We start from the raw sequence: 17,682 nt of genomic DNA, 5'->3' as shown, positions 1-17,682 counted from the left end.
AAGAAACAAGGAGGAAGATGATTTGCCACCAGCAATACACAGGTGCTGTCAGTGTGGGTTTTTTCACCTTTATCTCATACAAATAAATCTCTCTTGTTCTGTCTAAAAATATATTAAACAAAAAAGGGCAGTGTTGATGTCTGCTATGCCAAAGAATAAAAATTAACTCAAGAAATAGCATATGACAAGAATGAAAACAGAACAACACAAGGGGAAGAAATTAATGCAATGTTCTAGTTTTAGCTGAAAAGGTTGGGTGAGAAAATGCATCTTTTTAAGTGGTATAATCATCTGTACCACACTTGTAGCACAAGTCAGCAACATAAATGAGCTGTCACATTTTGTCAGAACACTGTTGAAAAATATAGCTTAAAATTAAACAAAATGAAACTTGTGCTTTTGAAAGAATTTGATTTATTATTCATAAAAACATCAAATTAGTTTTTAGAATTGCAAAAGGGGCACAGTCAAGTATGGAGGAAGGAGAGGATGGGCTTTAAAGAAGTCTTGAGTCCAACAGGACTTTGTTTCTTCCTGTGAGGAGTGATGCACTGATCACACTCCTGTTTGTGCCATAAAACCCAGTTCCTGCTCCTGCTGCACAGGTTTTTGTGATCCTGAGGAAAATACTTACATTTATTTTTCTTCAGTTCCTGACTGTAAGAAAGGCAATAGAACAGAGTCTCCTTAATTTGTGCAACTCTGGGGCAGAGAGCCATGCATGGTTTATGGAGGATGTTCAAGATGTTGTAATTACCAGTTACAGATATTTCCAAACTGTGTAGAAATACCTGGGGCTTTTTTATATCTCCAGGGAAGCATAGGAGAGGGAAGCCCCTTCTTGCTCAAGAAGGGAATCTTGCCAAGAAATTTCCTTAAAGGGTAAAGAGGGATGAATTTCCTGCTCAAGATGGTTTCTGGTCCCACCCTGCTCGTGAGGATAAATAAAGGGTACTGAAGAGTGACTCTGAGAAGGCAGACACCTGATTTATCAAATATCCTGAATATCCTGAGCAAGCTCCTTCAGCAAACTGCACAGGAGGTGACAGGGTTCTGACATCTCAAAAGTATTGCTGCATAATTTGAAACACACCTGTTCATCAGCCACATTCAGCCTTGTGAAACACACCAACACCTTTTGGGGAACCTCACTGGGAGCATTCTGGAATATCTGGTTGTCAGGATGGGACACCACAGAATTGCCCAATGTGATTGATACACTTAATTTCTGTACCCATATGATAAACTTCACATCAGAGGCAGAAATCTGTTGCATGCCTCAGACAACAGCTGGTAATTAAAAAATGAAAGAATTTTTGTGGCTAGCTTGGGTTGAAACAAAGGAACTTTAGCTTATTTTGGCTGATGCTGATAACTCTTAGTGGTCTGGTTTTGCTGACCAGTACAATCAAAATGCTGACAAATTTGGAGTGACAATGCTAATCCAAATGATGTAGCTCAAGTCTGACTTCAGCATTTTCACTAAGGCAAAGCAGAGGTGGAAAATTCAGTTTCACTGGCAAAGAGGAAATAGTTTCTTATTGAAGTCTGCCAGAAAATTCAAGTTCCTCAGTCAGTTTTGATGAAGGAGGTGCCTGATTCAGGTATAGAAAAGAGTCCAGCTGGTTATTCGTAACATATGTGTTTTCTGTCTTTGTAACCATAGTTCACAGGAGTGAACTCCCTGCATGGAGAAAAGGTTACAGCACTAACTTGGAAATTGAGCTTCTATAGAGTGCTGGACAAATTTCTCCAAGTCTGTTGAGGGAGCCTTGTTAATCCTTTGTTGTTGACTGCAGTGTCCTCTTGTAGCTGGCGAGGGTTGGGCATTCCTGGCCCTCAGCAAAGAGCCAGGGCTTGCCACATGCTGGGCTGCACAGTTCCACACCCACAGAACACAGACCTGGGAAGGGGGGAGAGTTTAAGGAAATATTTGTCAGTAAAATAGGACATTTTGGTATCAGCTGGCCAACATAATCAATATAAACCCTGTTTTTATTTCATGTTAGGCCAAAGCATAAGTTCCAGTAGACTGAGAACAAAGAGTGTGTTATAAATTTTTTTTAAGACTTACTAGTTCATGACTAATTATTAACTTTGAGGATGTGTTTGCCTTTTTTATCAGGTTCCCTTAGCATTTTTATTTGGGGCAGGAGAATGCTTTTGAAGGGAATTGCTCCCTCTATTTCTCCCACTTACCACACTTCGTTTTACATGATAGAGTGGGGTGTGTTGGAACCCTGGATGCTGAGAATTTCAGAATTTCTGTGCTGACAGGCACTGACTCCCAAATTAACACTACATTTGACCTGAGGCCATGGAGAAGACTTCCAAAAATGGTAGAACTGGGATTGTGGGTGTGGAGTTTGAATAGAAGTGTGTAATATCACATGGTGAAAAACTTAGAGTTTAAGGGTTTAGAATACAGTAATAAATATAAAGCAAGATGGAGGTTTTCAGGTGGAGGCTGGTCTTTCTTCTTCACCTTCTTCTTCTCCTTCTTTTCCTTCTTCTCCTTCTTCTCCATGGGTTTGGGTGGTTTTGTGTAATTGGATAAAAAAGTCCATATTGTGGGCACGGATGGTTGGTTATTGAGTTGAAAGTAAAAATAATTTAGGTGTTATTTCTTAATTGGACAGTTTATCTCCCAATACCTTGTTGGGAGAGCTACATTGCCATTTTTTACCTTGTTAGAATAAAGTACTGTAGACCTCACAGCTTGTGAGACTATAACATATATAAGAACTAATAAACATCTGAGTCTGAACAAGAAATACAGTCTAGTGATTTAATCCCGACCTGAGCAGAAAAGAAGCAAAGAATCCATTAAGGTGGATGCATAAACTGGATTAATTTTGGTTAAAACTAAACAAGAGGTATGTTCAGAAGTGTATCTAATGTCCTGCAGATGGCAGTGACTGCCAGGCCCATTGGCTCAGCATGAAGCACCCTGCCCAGGCAGGTACAGGGTTGAACTCTGCAGAGCGTTTTTGTGAGCTGTGCTCTGTGCCAATGGAGAGCTGGGCACATGAAACTGCAATTTAGGAGAAAAACTTCTACCTTTACATCATTAGATTATGTACTTACATAGTCCCATTTTCCCCAGATATTATTCTGACTTCTTCAGCTCCCATGCAGCCTCTGTCTGCATGACCTAGTTGCTTTTTCCAGAGAAACTCAACTTTTGAAATGTTCCCAGAAATTTCTGTATCAATGTAGTTCAAGTATGTGTTGCCAGGTTTGAAAGTTCCCCTGCCAAAAGAAAAGCACAGAAGTGATGCTCAATGTTCTACACAGATGAGGGGGAAAAGAAAACTTGACTATAGGGAATAAGGGAGATGAGCTGAGGGGTACCATGAGACTTGGGGCTTTCAGTACTACTACTAGAATTTTATGAGCTTTTAAAATAGATTTGCTGAAATTCCTGTGCCTTTCAGGATGAAAACAGATATCAACTCAGCCTTCGTCAGTATCACCATGATTTATTCAATACATTACTTTTGAAAAATAAGATCTATCTTCAAATAAATCCAAGTCAAAAAGTTCTCTCAGTGTTTCTGGTTGCTCTCAACCATGAAGGAAATTGAAAATTATAGTTTACATTTGTGCCTCTTGTGCTATCACTGTTCACGCTAACAAAACACACACTGCAATGTGACATTGACGTTGAAATTATCTGTGGGTTTATTGCTGCAGTGGTGTATTTGTAGCCAAAGGTTCTCCTGGTACAGACCAGTAATGAGGCTGTGTTCAGACATGAGGAGGTTGGTTTTGTAATATTGAAGCTGGGTTGCTAACCAGCATCTATTTATTGAGATTTAAATTCACATTTACTGGAAAAGGCCAGGCTGAGTGGACAGGCATCCCATATTCCAGCACAATTCTTGGGTGAGCTGCAACTTTCTTATTCACATATTCCCCAGAGGAGGGGATAATTGGGTGACTGTACATCACTGACCTCTTTGTATTCTCAGAGATCACCAAATCATGTGTGAGTCCAGCAGCAGCCACAGAGCTCTTGCTCACTTTGCTATGCTAACATCAACCTCAGAAAACAAAAGAAAATACAGAGCAAGAGGGACCAGCAAACAGATTTTTACCACAGTCTGCAGCACAGGGATCTTCCACCACTTATTGGCTACAGTGTAAATCCCAGACCACACAGAACAAGGTGACACATGTAAAAAAAGCTGTGTATACATTCCATGTGCTAACAGTGATAGAGCCATGTTTCCAACAGCCACATTAAACTTACTTGTCAATGGTGTATTTTTTTCTGAACCCATTAGTTCCAGTCAAGGCTACATCTATATTTCCCTTCATGGTTTCTGTTGCACATACTTTGACGTGTATCTCTTTTCGCCAGCCTTGGGAAGCAAAATCAAATGGATTACAGTTGTAAGGAGATTCCTTTCCTAAGGGTTAAATTTCTTATATGTTTCAGTGTCTCTAAGAGAGAGAAAAGGATTGCACAAACACACTTATAAGCAAAAAACAACTGTGATAAATTGCAGTTCATTTATTAATTTTACTATTTCCCCAGTCCTGTGGCTGTTTCTACACTAAGCACAACTAAAACTGTATTTCTTATTGCTCCTTGCCATTTTTACTTGATGGGCTTGGCAAAAATATCCTGAAATGCTCCAGTTTTATAAATTTTGCCAATAAAAACAATGCAACAATTAAAAATTTGAAATTATGCATTTCCAGCATAAAATTCCTCCTGGTTTCAACTTTATGGAATTTTTTAAGCCATTATGTAATAACCAAGTTTAACCCAAAGGTTAGCATCATTTGATCTGTTTTTACAATTATCTCAGCTTTCCAAAATAATGCTGGTACTGCATGTTCCTAACACCTAAAATTCTAGATGTTTTATTGAGTGCAGCTCATTAACTGCAGCAGCTCTGCAGAAGTGGAAGGTCCTTTTTCACACATAATTCATTGCCATTTTAGAATACACCACAAAATGAGCACTTACGAGCATATGGAGGGGAGGGCCCTGTGTTTAAATAAACTTTTTGCTCTTCTTTTTCAGTTTTATGTAAAAACTTATCAGCATAATGACCCATCAGTGGGCATCCTTCTTCTGGACATGGAAAGCAGTCTCCCTGGGGGGAAAATAAAAATGTGTGTTATAAGATATCATCTGTTTAAATCTAACTTCTTGAATTTTAGAAAATTAGGGTATTTCAGCTTTTTCCCAGTTTTTTATTTGCTTGTTGGCTTGGGTTTTTATAGGTCCTTGCTTCTCAGTTCAGATCATATCTTCAGTTTGTATCATTGTGGTTGAAAAAGGAATTGAGGTGGTCAGTCATCTTATTTCTTCTCATTGAAAATCAGAGAGAAACAGGTTGGACATCTGGCCTAATTCCTTGTGGTCTTGCAGGGACCATAAGTAAATGCCATAAAGAGTGTTGTGCCTTGCTACTTGATCTGTAAAATCCAGGTAATATATTCATCTTTCATAGGGTCCACTGGAAGGTTTTCTGATGGTTATAGGATGGATAACAACATTTCCAAGTGGGTCTGGCTGAATATCTCACTCATATGGTAAAAATATTTATGTTTAGGAATACTGGAATTTAGGAATTTTGGAAGGTTGGGCTTTCCATTTGGGATTTGTTCTCTCAGCTCTTTATCCTTTATTCCCATGCAGAGCCTCAATTAATTCAATCTACCTACATAGATCAGACAATCAGATCAAGACCTTGACATCCATTTTAAAAAAGGTAAAACAGATAAGCATGAAAGCAGATTCATTGCAGTCAGAAAAAATAGCTCTGCTGTGTTTAGGTAGTTCAGTATTGATATGTGGGAAGTTCTGTTCAAACTGGTATTTGTGGACCTTTGGCTAATTGTGCATTTGATGAAAAAAAGGCAAAATGATCATCATCCCTTCTCCATTGTGAAATTGCTTGGGTTTGGTATGGTCTGAATGAAGGTAGCCAGTGGTTCTGAATGTCCCCTGTGCCCACATTCCGTGATCCCAAGTGTGGAACTTGTCCCAGGAACTCTTAAAAGAAGAAGGGCAGGGCTGTAGGCCCTCAGGTAAATCCAGACCTGGTACTTACCAACACAAACTCTCGGTATGTGTCACACTGGTACCCAACAAATCCATTTGGAGTGATGATGCTCTCAGCATAATACCTGAGACTTCTTTTATGTCCACATCCAAAAGATCTGTATGCTGGGGAAAAAAAACCAAACAAGCAAACAAAAAACAGGTAAAAAGTGATTAAAATAATACATTAAGTCCATGCCAAAGAAACATTTTAGGGTCTCTTTTCCTCAAAAGCACTTGCACATATAGTGATGTCTCAGGTAAAAGAAATAGCAGTGATTAAAAGACATTTACATTGGGAATTATTGGTTTTGTAGTAAGACAGTGTACTTATGCCTACATATATTAATTTCTGTTGGAAAGAGGTAGTTTTTAACAGAGGTGGAGGTGCACAGGGCGAAACAAGAAGCATTTGGAAGTGTTCCCCCTTGATATTTCAAAGACTGGAATATTTCATAGCTACAGTTTTTGTAAAGCATACAGTAGTTACAGTGAAGTAGTTTCCCTTTTCTTACAGTTATCACAAAATGGTATTCTGTAAAAACATAGTTTCCACTAATTTCTAGAATTGAAGGTAATTTTAGCAATTATTATCAATTCAGTGGCTTTTGGTGTTTTTAAGCACGAGAAAATCTGCAGTCATTTGATAGCAATTCTGTGAAATCCTCTGAAAAGCAGGATATTTGGCAGTGTGTCCTTGATTTTCTCAGAACTCTTTGAAATAAGTACTTTCCCCCATCAGACTGAAATTATAAGCAGCCAGTAAAGAAAGAAGGAAGTGCTATTTGGGTTATATTTACATGTTCGTTATAGCAAATGTTGTCTTCCTTGATTCCGAGGTCTCTCCTATATCAAAAATCCATAAACTAAAGTTAGGTTGTTTGTATAAAAATGGGCTTTTTTCCACTTCAGCATGTGGTGGGGGCTCACCAAACCACAGAGGGAAGTCTGGGAGGCACTGAAGTAGTTGCAAGCTAGCACAGGTTGTAGTGAAATCAAAATTTTCCCCAATGGCAATGTTTATTCATCTTAAAGATAGACCAGCTGGTGTTGACCAGTTGACACTTTGTTCCTTCCATAAAGAAAGAAAAGAACTCCCACGCTAAAATCTCTCTGAAAAGTACTTGTTGTCTGTTTTTCTTGGAAATAATCTGCATCATCAAGGCTTCCTGAGTATGTTTTCTTAGTGGCTTCTTCTTTAATTCAGAAGGGTTTGTGCTTTTAAACCCTCAGCTCTTACAGCTGGCTCAATTTATGTTAGTGCAAATTCACTTAACACCTATAGTCTTTCTACTGCATCAAAAACTGTAGGGAAAAAGTCACTAAATATTATTTCTAAAGCACTTCATGCATAAAACCACTACATAAATGTAAACATTAGCAAACAATAGAGAGGTTACCAAACAAAGTAAGGTTTAACCAGAAGAGGGAGGTAAGGCTGTCTCTATTTTTAAGAGCTCCTTGAACAATCAACTCCATCTGCTTGTGTTCAATAGAGTTGAGTTTCTCCTTCATGACAAAACATTGCAAAGAGCCTTGTGAAATGTCTCTGGAAAAAGATTGAATTTTTTAATTTAAATGCCGAATTTTTTAATTTAAATTTTTATGCATTCCAATTGGAAAGTGTTTTTGTTCCTAGTGACTTTGAGCCCAGCCAGATTTCAGTTCTCTTTGTTACTAAATTCTTGACCAGTTCTAAGGGAGAGAATTTTTGAAAGCAAATTATTTAACTAGTGGTAGGGATTTCAAACCATTTAGCTGTGAATAACAGATGTTCTCATTTCTGTAGGACAGGATTTTGTGGATCTATTGTACTGCATCCCAGGGTAATTCTGATTAACTGTCCAACTTTCTTTGAAGAACTACTAATGGAGCAGTCATTTTATCATCTTTAATATTTCTGACCTTGGACTGTTTCCTTTGAAGAGACTAAAGCTTGATGGCATGCATGAATCCCACTAATATTGGGAGTAATATCTTCCTCGGGAGAAGAAGAGCTCAGATTTTAAAATACTAATTTCTGGATTATCCATGGATGAAATTTAACCAGTCCTTCATATGAAGAATTCCCACTGAGTTCAGCCTGTCAGCACAGTGGCAGGCTCTTAGAAAGTTTGTGATGCACAATTTTGGATGTTTAACTGAAGTTTTCATCTAGAATTTGTCTTGTTTAGTACAAAAGAAAATTGGAGGGTATTTCAGAGGTGGCTTTAACTGTTCCATTTTTGAGCATTGTCTCCCTGTTCCAAATCTGAGCTATATAAAGGTCTTACCTTATCCTAGCCTTTGTTTCTACCTGTAACTTATAAAGAAGTATTACTTCTTTAACATGTATTTACCTCTCATCAGGTCGTTGATATCCCGAGTTGCAGGAGGCACACGAAGCTGCTTGCATCCTGGCATCTTCTTCCCACCATTTGGGTAAAAATCCAGGTGGCCACAAGTCTGAAGAATCCCTGGAGCTGAAATGCACAATGGATCCTGGCAGATCAATCCCAGGTGTTCTGTAGCCAACCTGTGTGCCAATGGCAGCCCTTCAATGAAAACTTACCAAAGTCAAAGAAAAGATGACCGGCATGAGTGTGAATTATATCAACAAATTTTGCATCTGAAGGATCCAGCCTAACCATTGTGGGAGTGTACTGGAAAAGGGGCCCAGCTGGATCCAAACCTAAATGAATGGAGATACATCTGATTGAGTAAATAATACTATATGTATATCACCACACACAGGTTATGCATGCTATATATACAATTACATTTCTGCCTTTACATTAAAAAAATTCCATTTTGTGGTCCGCAGCTAGAAAAACAGGCAGGGTATTAATAGAAAACTGACTGAAGGGATTGCAGCACAGTAAAATGCTGATGGCTGCTTGGCTTACTTTTGGGAATAGTGATATAAGAAGATATTTGCTTTATTGGGGATTTTTCATCATTTTATTGAAAAATATGAAATCTTCATCTGTTACTCTGAACATGTAGATTTATTTATGCATTTTTATTTGGCAAGAAGTCTATTTTTATTTCCAGAATATCTTGGTTGAAATCGGTATCCCTTCACTTCAGTGTCAGCGAGGTCTCTTTGGAGATAAAGAAACACAGCTTTGACCACAGCTTCCCTGAATTGCTTGTGTGACTGCTCACTGTGTGCATGGCTTAGACAAAGCAATGCCTCTGCCGAGAAAAGAACTGATTGGGAGAGAAGGAAAGCAGAAAATAGTGAGGTTTTAAAAAAAAGCAGTGTGTGACTGTGTCAAGACTTGTATGCCACCATGCTGGATGGAGACTGTTATTTATGACAAAGTAGCACATTGCATTCTGTATTGTATTTTTATAAAGCAGCAATCATTCTTCAGTTCTCTTTAAGCTGAGTAAAAATATAAAGTTTTATCAGCTGAAATAACTGCAGTACCTGTTATTCTTCCAATGCCAGGCTTCCTCCTCCCTGCCTCCCCTGCAACATGTGCTCCAAGGCTGTGGCCGATGAAATGGATGTTGGCAGGAGAGTAGCCATACTCTTTCTGGGAAGGTTTATGGAAAGGAGAAAAAACCGGTGTGAGTATTCAAGTGACACTGTAGCATGTCCCCATGCAGTGCCAAGACATGGCCAGGTCACTGGGCAGTGGAGATGAGTGTTCCATCTTATCCTGATACACTAAACCTAGGGAATTTAATTTTTAATTTCAGATTTTCAAACCTTTTGAACTGCTGAAATTTCATGTTAGGTTTTCAAAATCGGTTATGACACTAAAGCAAGTATTTTCATTTGTGCGGGATTAGAGCCCTTCTATAACATTTGGACCTGCTTTACTGGGTACTTCTTGTTCTTCCTGGCCCTATTGAATCAAACCTAAAGGTGCCACTCTGAGCATGCCCTTTATGGGGACTGTTCACATTCCAGGGATATTTTTTACCTCGAGGAAGTTCACCAGGTACTCCAGCTCGGCCCCCACAATGCGGACGTTATTGACGGCGTCCGTGTACAGACCACTGGAGCCACCCCTCCAGTCTGTCAAAATGCAGTTCACATCTTCAGAGTGAAACATGAACTGGTGAACAGGAAAAGAACAGAGAAGGGAACAGGCATTAATTACAGTTGTAAACTGTATTTTGTTTTGTTTGTGTGACTGGTGATGACAGATCTCTAGTAATTCCTACTGATGCTGAAGATCAACACAAGGAGGCAGAGTGGAACCAGTGATTAGAGGACACTCACAAGCTTCCTTCAGCTCTTTTTCCATTCCAAATGCCTTGGTTGGCTCTAAGGTACCAACTTCTCTTAATGACAGTACCCCTGTTACCAAAATAGGTCTAAGCTTTATTCTTCAAAATTTTTATGCTTGGATCATCTAAAAGAATTCTCAAATTTCTGCTTGAATTGTTCAGCCCTGAAGTTCATAGATTATAAACAAAATATTCTATTTAGACACTTCTGCCAATAGAACTTTCTGATTTGTATTTTATTCTGAAACAATTTCATTTTTGAAATGTGCCAGAGTAGAATGAAACCAATCTGCTGAACAAAGCCTTTTGGTTTTATTAGATCAAATGTGTCACTCAAACTGACACGTTTATTGTGACCTTTTGCTGAGGTGAGAAAACTCACTCTTTTTTTCCCCTTTATTATTGGCAAAGAATTGAAAAATCAATTTATTATAGCTTTCCCTGTGGAGGTGAATGCAGCAAAAGGGCATTAAGGAGAAGGCTGAAGTGCACTATACTCCTAGCCAGTGGTCATGTGGAACCAGGCTTCATTCTGACTTTGGTGCTCCCTGAATTAACAAGAGGTGCAAATTTTACATGGGAATTTTAAGCCAGATGTGGATATTTAGACTTTCAAATACAAGCAGAATGACTATTAAAAATAGTTGTACCTACCCTGCAGATGCTTGTTATCCAGGGGAGATCTGCACCGGCAAGGTGGCCGTGGATAATGAATCGAGTTTTCCTGTCTGCTCGGAAATTCGAAGCTTTTATAGTTGAAGGATTTGTAGCTGAAATTTTCTGTGCCAAGAGAACCAAACAACCAACAAGCACAACAAGGATGTGACTGTTCCATCTCACTGTACATTTTGATAAAGGGCAGAGTGCCCCAATGATTAAGGCATAGTTCTAGACCTGAAAAAGATGGGTCTTATTCCTCATTCCTAAACTGCCTTTCAAGTTTCATTTAGTCATTTAATCACTTCAACAAATGCTTCACTTCCTCTGGTTAATTGAACTGATGATACTGGCATCTTCTGCACAATGCTTTGTGATATACTGGAACAACATGCCATGTAAGTACAAGATTTTATCAAACTTGGCAATAGAAATGCAAAGATAGCATCTTCTGAAAGATATTATATCCTTGACTTTGAAACTATACCTATTTTTCTTTCTTTTTTCCTTTGAAGATAAGACCTTAATTACTTCATTTATATTTCATGGGAAAGCCCACCAGGCTTACAAATTCAGAGGCTGTAGGTATTTTGGTGTGTATTGAGAAAGAAGACATTATTTTCTTTTAAGGAAATTCTGAGTACTAACTCTTACATATTTTTTGTTATGGTTTTGTTGACTTAAAAGGGGGATGTCATGCACTAATTAGCAGACATCTCACCTTCAGTGAAAGACTGATTTGTTAAAACTCATAGGCCCTCTCAGCTGGAGGAGTTGGACTTGTTCTGAAGTGACTTAATAAACACCTCCACTGATTGTGGCTGCCATTTATATAAAACCCCTTAATTCTGGAGCCTTTTACCTGTAATAACTTGTGTTAGAGGACTGTGATTAATATGTTGTAAATATACCTGGCTCCTTAGGGAGCTGAAGTGAGGATAAGGAAAAAAGATAGAAGAAAATTATCATGTGTCGAATATAGAATTGGAGGTTCTCCCAGCAGTCATACAAGCAAAATTTGTGAAAAAAGAAACTGTCCCTACAATTTATTGAATGTATTGTACACTGTCAGTATTTCAAAACAAAGCATTTTCTTACTTGGTATTTCACCATGTTATCTCTGGTGTAAAGGAGGAAATTTGTGTTCACAGCATCTGGAGAGCTGGGCAAACCTGCCAGTTGTCTCCCTGGGATCCCAGCCCATGGGGGGCTGTCTGAAAAGCATCCAAGCCTTTTGTAGCAAACTTCCCTTCCTGGGGTGCACAAAGAAAGAGATGGGAATGTCAGAGGTTCTGCACACAAAGCTGGCAGGAGAGGGTTTACACCAGGAAAGCCAAACAAGCCTGATTTGGATTGGGATGGCCCTTCTGAGCCTTTTTCATTAAGGGGCCCAGTTGTGCTTGGGTGTTAGCAGCGAGGACTTGAACTTCAGGAGTGGTTCCTGCTGCAAACAGAGCCTGGAGCTCAGCCTGGTGAGCTCAGGATGTGTTTGGTTCAACATATTGTTAACACAGCCCTTGGAAGAAGACAATCAAATCTTGATCCAGGGAAGAAATCAGCTTTTGCTGTCAGCCCAGAGTAGTCCTTTAAATCAGTCCTAAAGTCCAGGGATTATCTAGATTGTTATTTCTTGTGCAACAGCTCATGAGGGAGCAAAAAGAAACCATAACATTAAAATAGATACTTCTGCTTGCTCCACAACGGACATTAAACCCTCCCTTATTTTTTTCATCACCATAAGATTTTAGTGGAAGCAATAAAGTGGAATTTAAGTGGAAGCCTAGAAGCAAAGCATGGCCTCAGGATGTGTGGTCTGTGCCTGAAGGACCAGTTTCACAATTTCTATTGTGCCTTTATTACAGTAATGGTGCAAATATGACATGTGGGTGTTGCCATTAATTGTCATCCTTCCACACTGTTATAGCAGAACAGTTGTGAAATCCCCAGAAATTCTTATTGCTATTGAAAAGTCCATTCTTTCCTGTCATTAAAGAGGTATTTTGGACCAAGATTATTTTCTTGTTCTCTGCATGGCACTGTGAAGAGTAGGTGCCTAGGCTTTCATTACCAGGGTTGTAGCTACCATGAGTGAGTTGAGGGCAGGAAATGTTCTTGAAGAATTTCAGTATCAATTTGCATATAAAAATACCTTTCTGATTCCCATTCTGTTTACTAGCTGCAAAAACCTTTACAGAGTTAAAAAGTAATGAGTTAAATGACATGACATGACTCGACTCAGTGGTCCTAATGAAGAATGATGTTAAATCCATTCCAATGAACAGTTTTTTTCTATAATATAGATATCCTGATGTAAGCTGCACATCATTTTTACTCTTTATAGACTTGATTCATTATATGTCTCACCTCTGGCTGCATTGAGAAGAAAAAGAGTAGTGATCCATACTGCAAGCATCTGAAGTGAATAAGAACATAATTGAAATTAGAATCAAACATAATTGAAATTAGAATCTGGAATTCACCTAAGGGTTCCTTAACCCATTAAAACCCCTTGAAACTCAGTACTTCAGTCATTTACTGAGTTAGATCCAAAAAAAGCAACTCCTCAAAAATGGTGAGGTTTCAAGAAAATAGCTTTGGGATTATTTCTGTTTGCCATGGAGATTTTGCATGATCAGGATATCCTTTAGGAATCCTTAAAAATCATCTTCCTGTCTTTGATGAACAGAAACTTCTCTTCTCTGTAGAGCTGCAGTTTATGGGCATGCAAATTAAATTCTAACAGGACTTGTACCAACGTATTACAGAGTGAAATTTGTCCTAGGATTTCATAGAAAAGTTACTCACAGAACTGCCATCAATGATTGCATTTAAACAAAACAAGCCAAGAACAAACTTGGTTTGTGCTTATAAATCATACAGAGGGTCTTGAAAACTCATTTTGATCACTGCTATCAGTCATGCATGCTTATCAGCCCTCATCTGCCTGATCACTTAATCACCAGCTGGTAGGTAAGCACAGGGGTAAATGGAACCCATCATATACTCCAAGGTGAAGCAGGGAAAGTACAGTCTCACTACTACCATGAGCAACTTATCTTCAAAGGAAAATAGGTAATTCTTAAAAAATCTAATGTCATGCCCAGATCATCCAACCAGTGCTGCACAGGCAGAGCCCTGCATCCCCTGGAATCCATAACACACAGAGCAAAGAGTTCATCCCTGTGAAACCAAGTGCAGGCTCAAGCATGTCCTGCTTCCATCTCCTTTTCTCCAGCCACTCACCAAATACCCTATCCCTCATCACCATGGTCCTTATTTCAGTTCCTTAGATGTTCTTGGCTCCAGTGCATCTCATTTTACCTTGACAAGGCTCAGAGCAAGGGTCAACTTCTCAGGGTCAACTTCTCCGTTGCTCGTGGCAAACCTTGCAGAAGCTCTTTGAGGAGCCTGGAGAGAAGCAGGACAGCTCTGTGCCTGCCCTCCAAGGGCACGTGGCAGAGGGATGCTCACCCTCTGCTGCTCCACAAGGCTTGGATTCCCAGCTGCATCTGTGGCTGTGTTGGGTAATGCCAAAAGAGATCTCCCTCTGTCAGCCTTCATCCTAGATAACACCAACCAGGTCCAACCAGTTGCTGCATGACTCCACCCACTTAATGCAAAGTTTCAAACAGGCTGTTATTGTCCTCCTTTGTTTATTATTTTTCAAGCTAAAAATTGCTGGGAAGTGTGATGTAAACATTGAACAAACCCAGGGCCTTTCAGGATAAGTGGGGCCGCTCATCTTGGTGCGAGGCTGAGTTGAGATTGTGACATCACACTGATGGCAGTGGCAGAGCCTCCATCCTTTCCAGTCCACCCCACAGTTTTGACAGAAGAACTATCCTTCCTGGAACTGATCCTTCTCTTAAATAACTTACAGTCTTAGGCAAAATTTTCAAATTTGTGTTTGATATCTAAGTCTACTGTTGCAACATGAAGACACACAAGGTGTTTTAGGATGAGCTTGCATATATTTGCCCGGTTCAAACTGTCACTTGAGAAAATGCAGAAAGAAGTACGAAAAGTGATAAAAAAATTAAATGGCTTAGTCTGTCACTTGTTATTTGTTCATCTTGTAGATCTCTTATCTCTAATTTTGCTACCAGATGAATTACCTGACTTTTCTTTGAAAAGGTGACAGAAACGCTTTTAAAGAGAGGAGAATAGTTCCTGGGGCAGATTGTCACCACATTCAATCACCATGAATCTTCATAATTAAATTGTATTAATTGCAGTAATTTTATTTTTTAGTGTTTTGATAATGATGTCATTTCACACAGTACTATATTGTTGTTATACTATTATGTTCACGTTTCTGATCAGACTTTCCTAGAAATCTTTGTTCCTGTAGGTGTATGTGGGGCTTCTCCAACCTAAATGATTCTATAATTCTATGTAGATACAAATGAGAAACCTGCATCTCCATCTTTTAATTCTAAACCCTTTAAGGGTGACTACTGACACCTCCTAAGACAAGGGTGTACAGGGAGACTCCCTTTTGGTATAATGCTTTCCACTGACTGATGAGTTATTCCATATCTAGCACACACAAATATGAACTGGGTTAAAGTGAATCTTACAAATGCTAGGTACAAAAGCATTTTCAAGGTTTTCCTTTTTTTTTTTTTTTTTTTTTTATTTAATATATATAAAGCTAGCCTTGAAAGGTTGATTTCTTCAGCTGTATATTGTAGAAAAAAACATAGGTTCCAACTCTGTGTCCCTAAGAGAAAATTAAGAATCAAGGCTAATATGGAGTTCAGGGAGTTCCTATTCATCTTTTCAAGACTAAGTTAGTCCAGTAAAGTGTTGAATTAGTCACATTAAAATTGTGTTATTCTCTGCTCACATCATTGAAGTCTCTTGTTGGGTTGCACATTGATCAATTAGCCAGTTACCCACAGAAGATAAGTAGGAGAAAAATGAAGAAGTGTTTAAAAGATGCCCCCACAAAAAATCTGATTCAAAGTTATCTTAGGGCATCCTGGACCAAACTGGTTTCAGTGATAGGTAACAGAACTCAGAACTGTGATGTGTGGTATACTCAGATCTCTGATAAAGCATCACATTTGGAAGTACTTAATCTTTTTTTTTTTTTTATATCATTAAGAATTCATAGACAAATAAAGGTCAATTCATTAAAATTTAAGGGCCCCACAGAAAATTTGTATTCTGATTTAATTCTGTTATATATAATATTGGACCAAACCCTCATTTCATTCTATCCTCAACATTTCTTCACACTTCAGAAGGAAAGTTTACTGCACAAACATGTTGCTCAAACTTCTTAGGGAATCTAGTTGATTCAGTAAATTATTCTGGAATAATTTGAATTAATAGATTTTACCTGTGCAGGATATTTTGGTGCCTATGTTCTCAGGGGAGGTCAAGGAATGTGAATAACTCATTACATTAAGAAGCCTTTCTCAAACGTGGTATTGTAGCCCCAAACCATACCTGAGCTCAACTGCAATCTGGTGGTGCAGATTTCAGATCACTTACAAGATTCAGTGACTTCACCAAGTTAAAATTAAAACAACAAAATCTTAAAGGGTTTTTGATTTTACTCAAGATGAGGACACTACTCTCTCACATCCTAGGTGAAAATGTGTGCTATGCAATTTTTACAGATAAATTCCAGCCTATATTGACCATCAAGTGAAGTTTAACTTACCCAGGCTTTTCTCAGAACACATGAAGTGACTCTTCAGGAAGGTTCTTGCTGCCTTGCAGCAGCCAGTGAGACAGCACAGCTCTCCTCCAGTGTTTAGGACAAGGTTACTGGGAGAGCAAGGTATTCCCATATATGTAACAAATTACTCAGAGGATTTGCTCCAGCTGACAGGCATGAAATGGGTTTTCTATGCTAGTTTGCTAATACCAGGAAAGCTCATAGCTCAGCAGCATTGTCAGACGTCAGCACTTCTGTGTTGTCTTCTAGAAATCTTTGCCCTTTAATGGGGTTAACTGCCTTGGTATTATCTGGGACCTGGGTAGGAAGCAGCAAGCAAAAAAATGCTGACTCTCCATCCCTTAGAAGTGCTTGAGAGTTTCTCATCCCTCAGCTTGACCAAGCTGTCCCTGAACTGATGCACAGCTCTAGCACACCCAGCATCCTGTATCAAGCCCTTTGGAATCGTGCATCTGGGAGGAGAATCATCTCCTTCCCTTTCTCTTCAGCTGTGCAGTGCCAGCTTCATTTTATGCCCCCTGTTACTAGGGTGGAAGGAAAGGAAAAAGGCATTTTGTGTTTGCCTTTGCCATGATCCTCCTCTTTTCATAGATGACATTCATACCTTCATCTCTGTTCTTGGCTGACTTCTGTTTTTCTCTTATCTGCCAACATAAAAAAAATGATTGTTTATTCCATCAGGCTGGACAAGATGAACATTAGTATTTTGCTCTCTATTACCAAAGCCAGCAAGGAAAATTCCTTCTGTCCTAAAGTTTTATTAATGAATGTGTTTTTGTGAGAGATGAAGTGGCCAAATGAGGAAGAAAGTTCTTTCTGCAGCTAAAACACCGCTTTGTGCATTCTCTCCTAAAATGTCTCTTCTTTAGCAACATCTGTAATCATCTTACATGATGAGGTACAGTGCATATAATATCCTGCAATTCAAAATTGCTTAATAGGGATAATTCAGGCAAGTTATTGTTCAGGGCAGGTCATTTTATTTATTTTTTTTTCTTCTCTCTCAATTTTAATTGCACCACTGTCAAGTCTTGATCTAGAG

At 38.9% G+C, this 17,682-nt stretch overlaps 1 protein-coding gene across 5 annotated transcripts; it reads right to left on the bottom strand.

The window, feature by feature from the left end:
• Positions 1-1,700: 1,700 nt before the first annotated feature.
• Positions 1,701-16,753, bottom strand: LOC103814121 (pancreatic lipase-related protein 2-like). 5 transcript variants are annotated; one of them, XM_030240862.2, is made up of 14 exons: positions 16,623-16,742; positions 14,270-14,356; positions 13,313-13,361; positions 12,047-12,201; positions 10,946-11,071; positions 9,982-10,116; positions 9,480-9,588; positions 8,616-8,735; positions 8,404-8,526; positions 6,075-6,190; positions 4,982-5,111; positions 4,256-4,367; positions 3,088-3,252; positions 1,701-1,903 (listed from the first exon to the last, which is right to left on the bottom strand). In XM_030240862.2, the coding sequence occupies exons 3-14, from the start codon at positions 13,359-13,361 to the stop codon at positions 1,840-1,842; spliced, it is 1,404 nt and encodes a 467-aa protein (XP_030096722.1). In that variant the 5' UTR covers positions 14,270-14,356; positions 16,623-16,742; the 3' UTR covers positions 1,701-1,839. The 5 variants fall into 5 exon arrangements, with proteins under 5 accessions (XP_030096722.1, XP_030096723.1, XP_009085874.3 ...); XM_030240863.2 differs by lacking the exon at positions 14,270-14,356 and having other exon boundaries at positions 16,623-16,753; XM_009087626.4 differs by lacking the exon at positions 16,623-16,742 and having other exon boundaries at positions 14,270-14,524.
• Between the last annotated feature and the right edge of the window lie 929 nt (positions 16,754-17,682).

This window comes from Serinus canaria, chromosome 6, assembly GCF_022539315.1.
Source record: "Serinus canaria isolate serCan28SL12 chromosome 6, serCan2020, whole genome shotgun sequence".
In the NCBI taxonomy this organism is placed as follows: Eukaryota; Metazoa; Chordata; class Aves; order Passeriformes; family Fringillidae; genus Serinus; species Serinus canaria.
The sequence above is the reverse complement of the archived record's forward strand: the minus strand, read 5'-3'. Positions and strand labels throughout refer to the sequence as shown.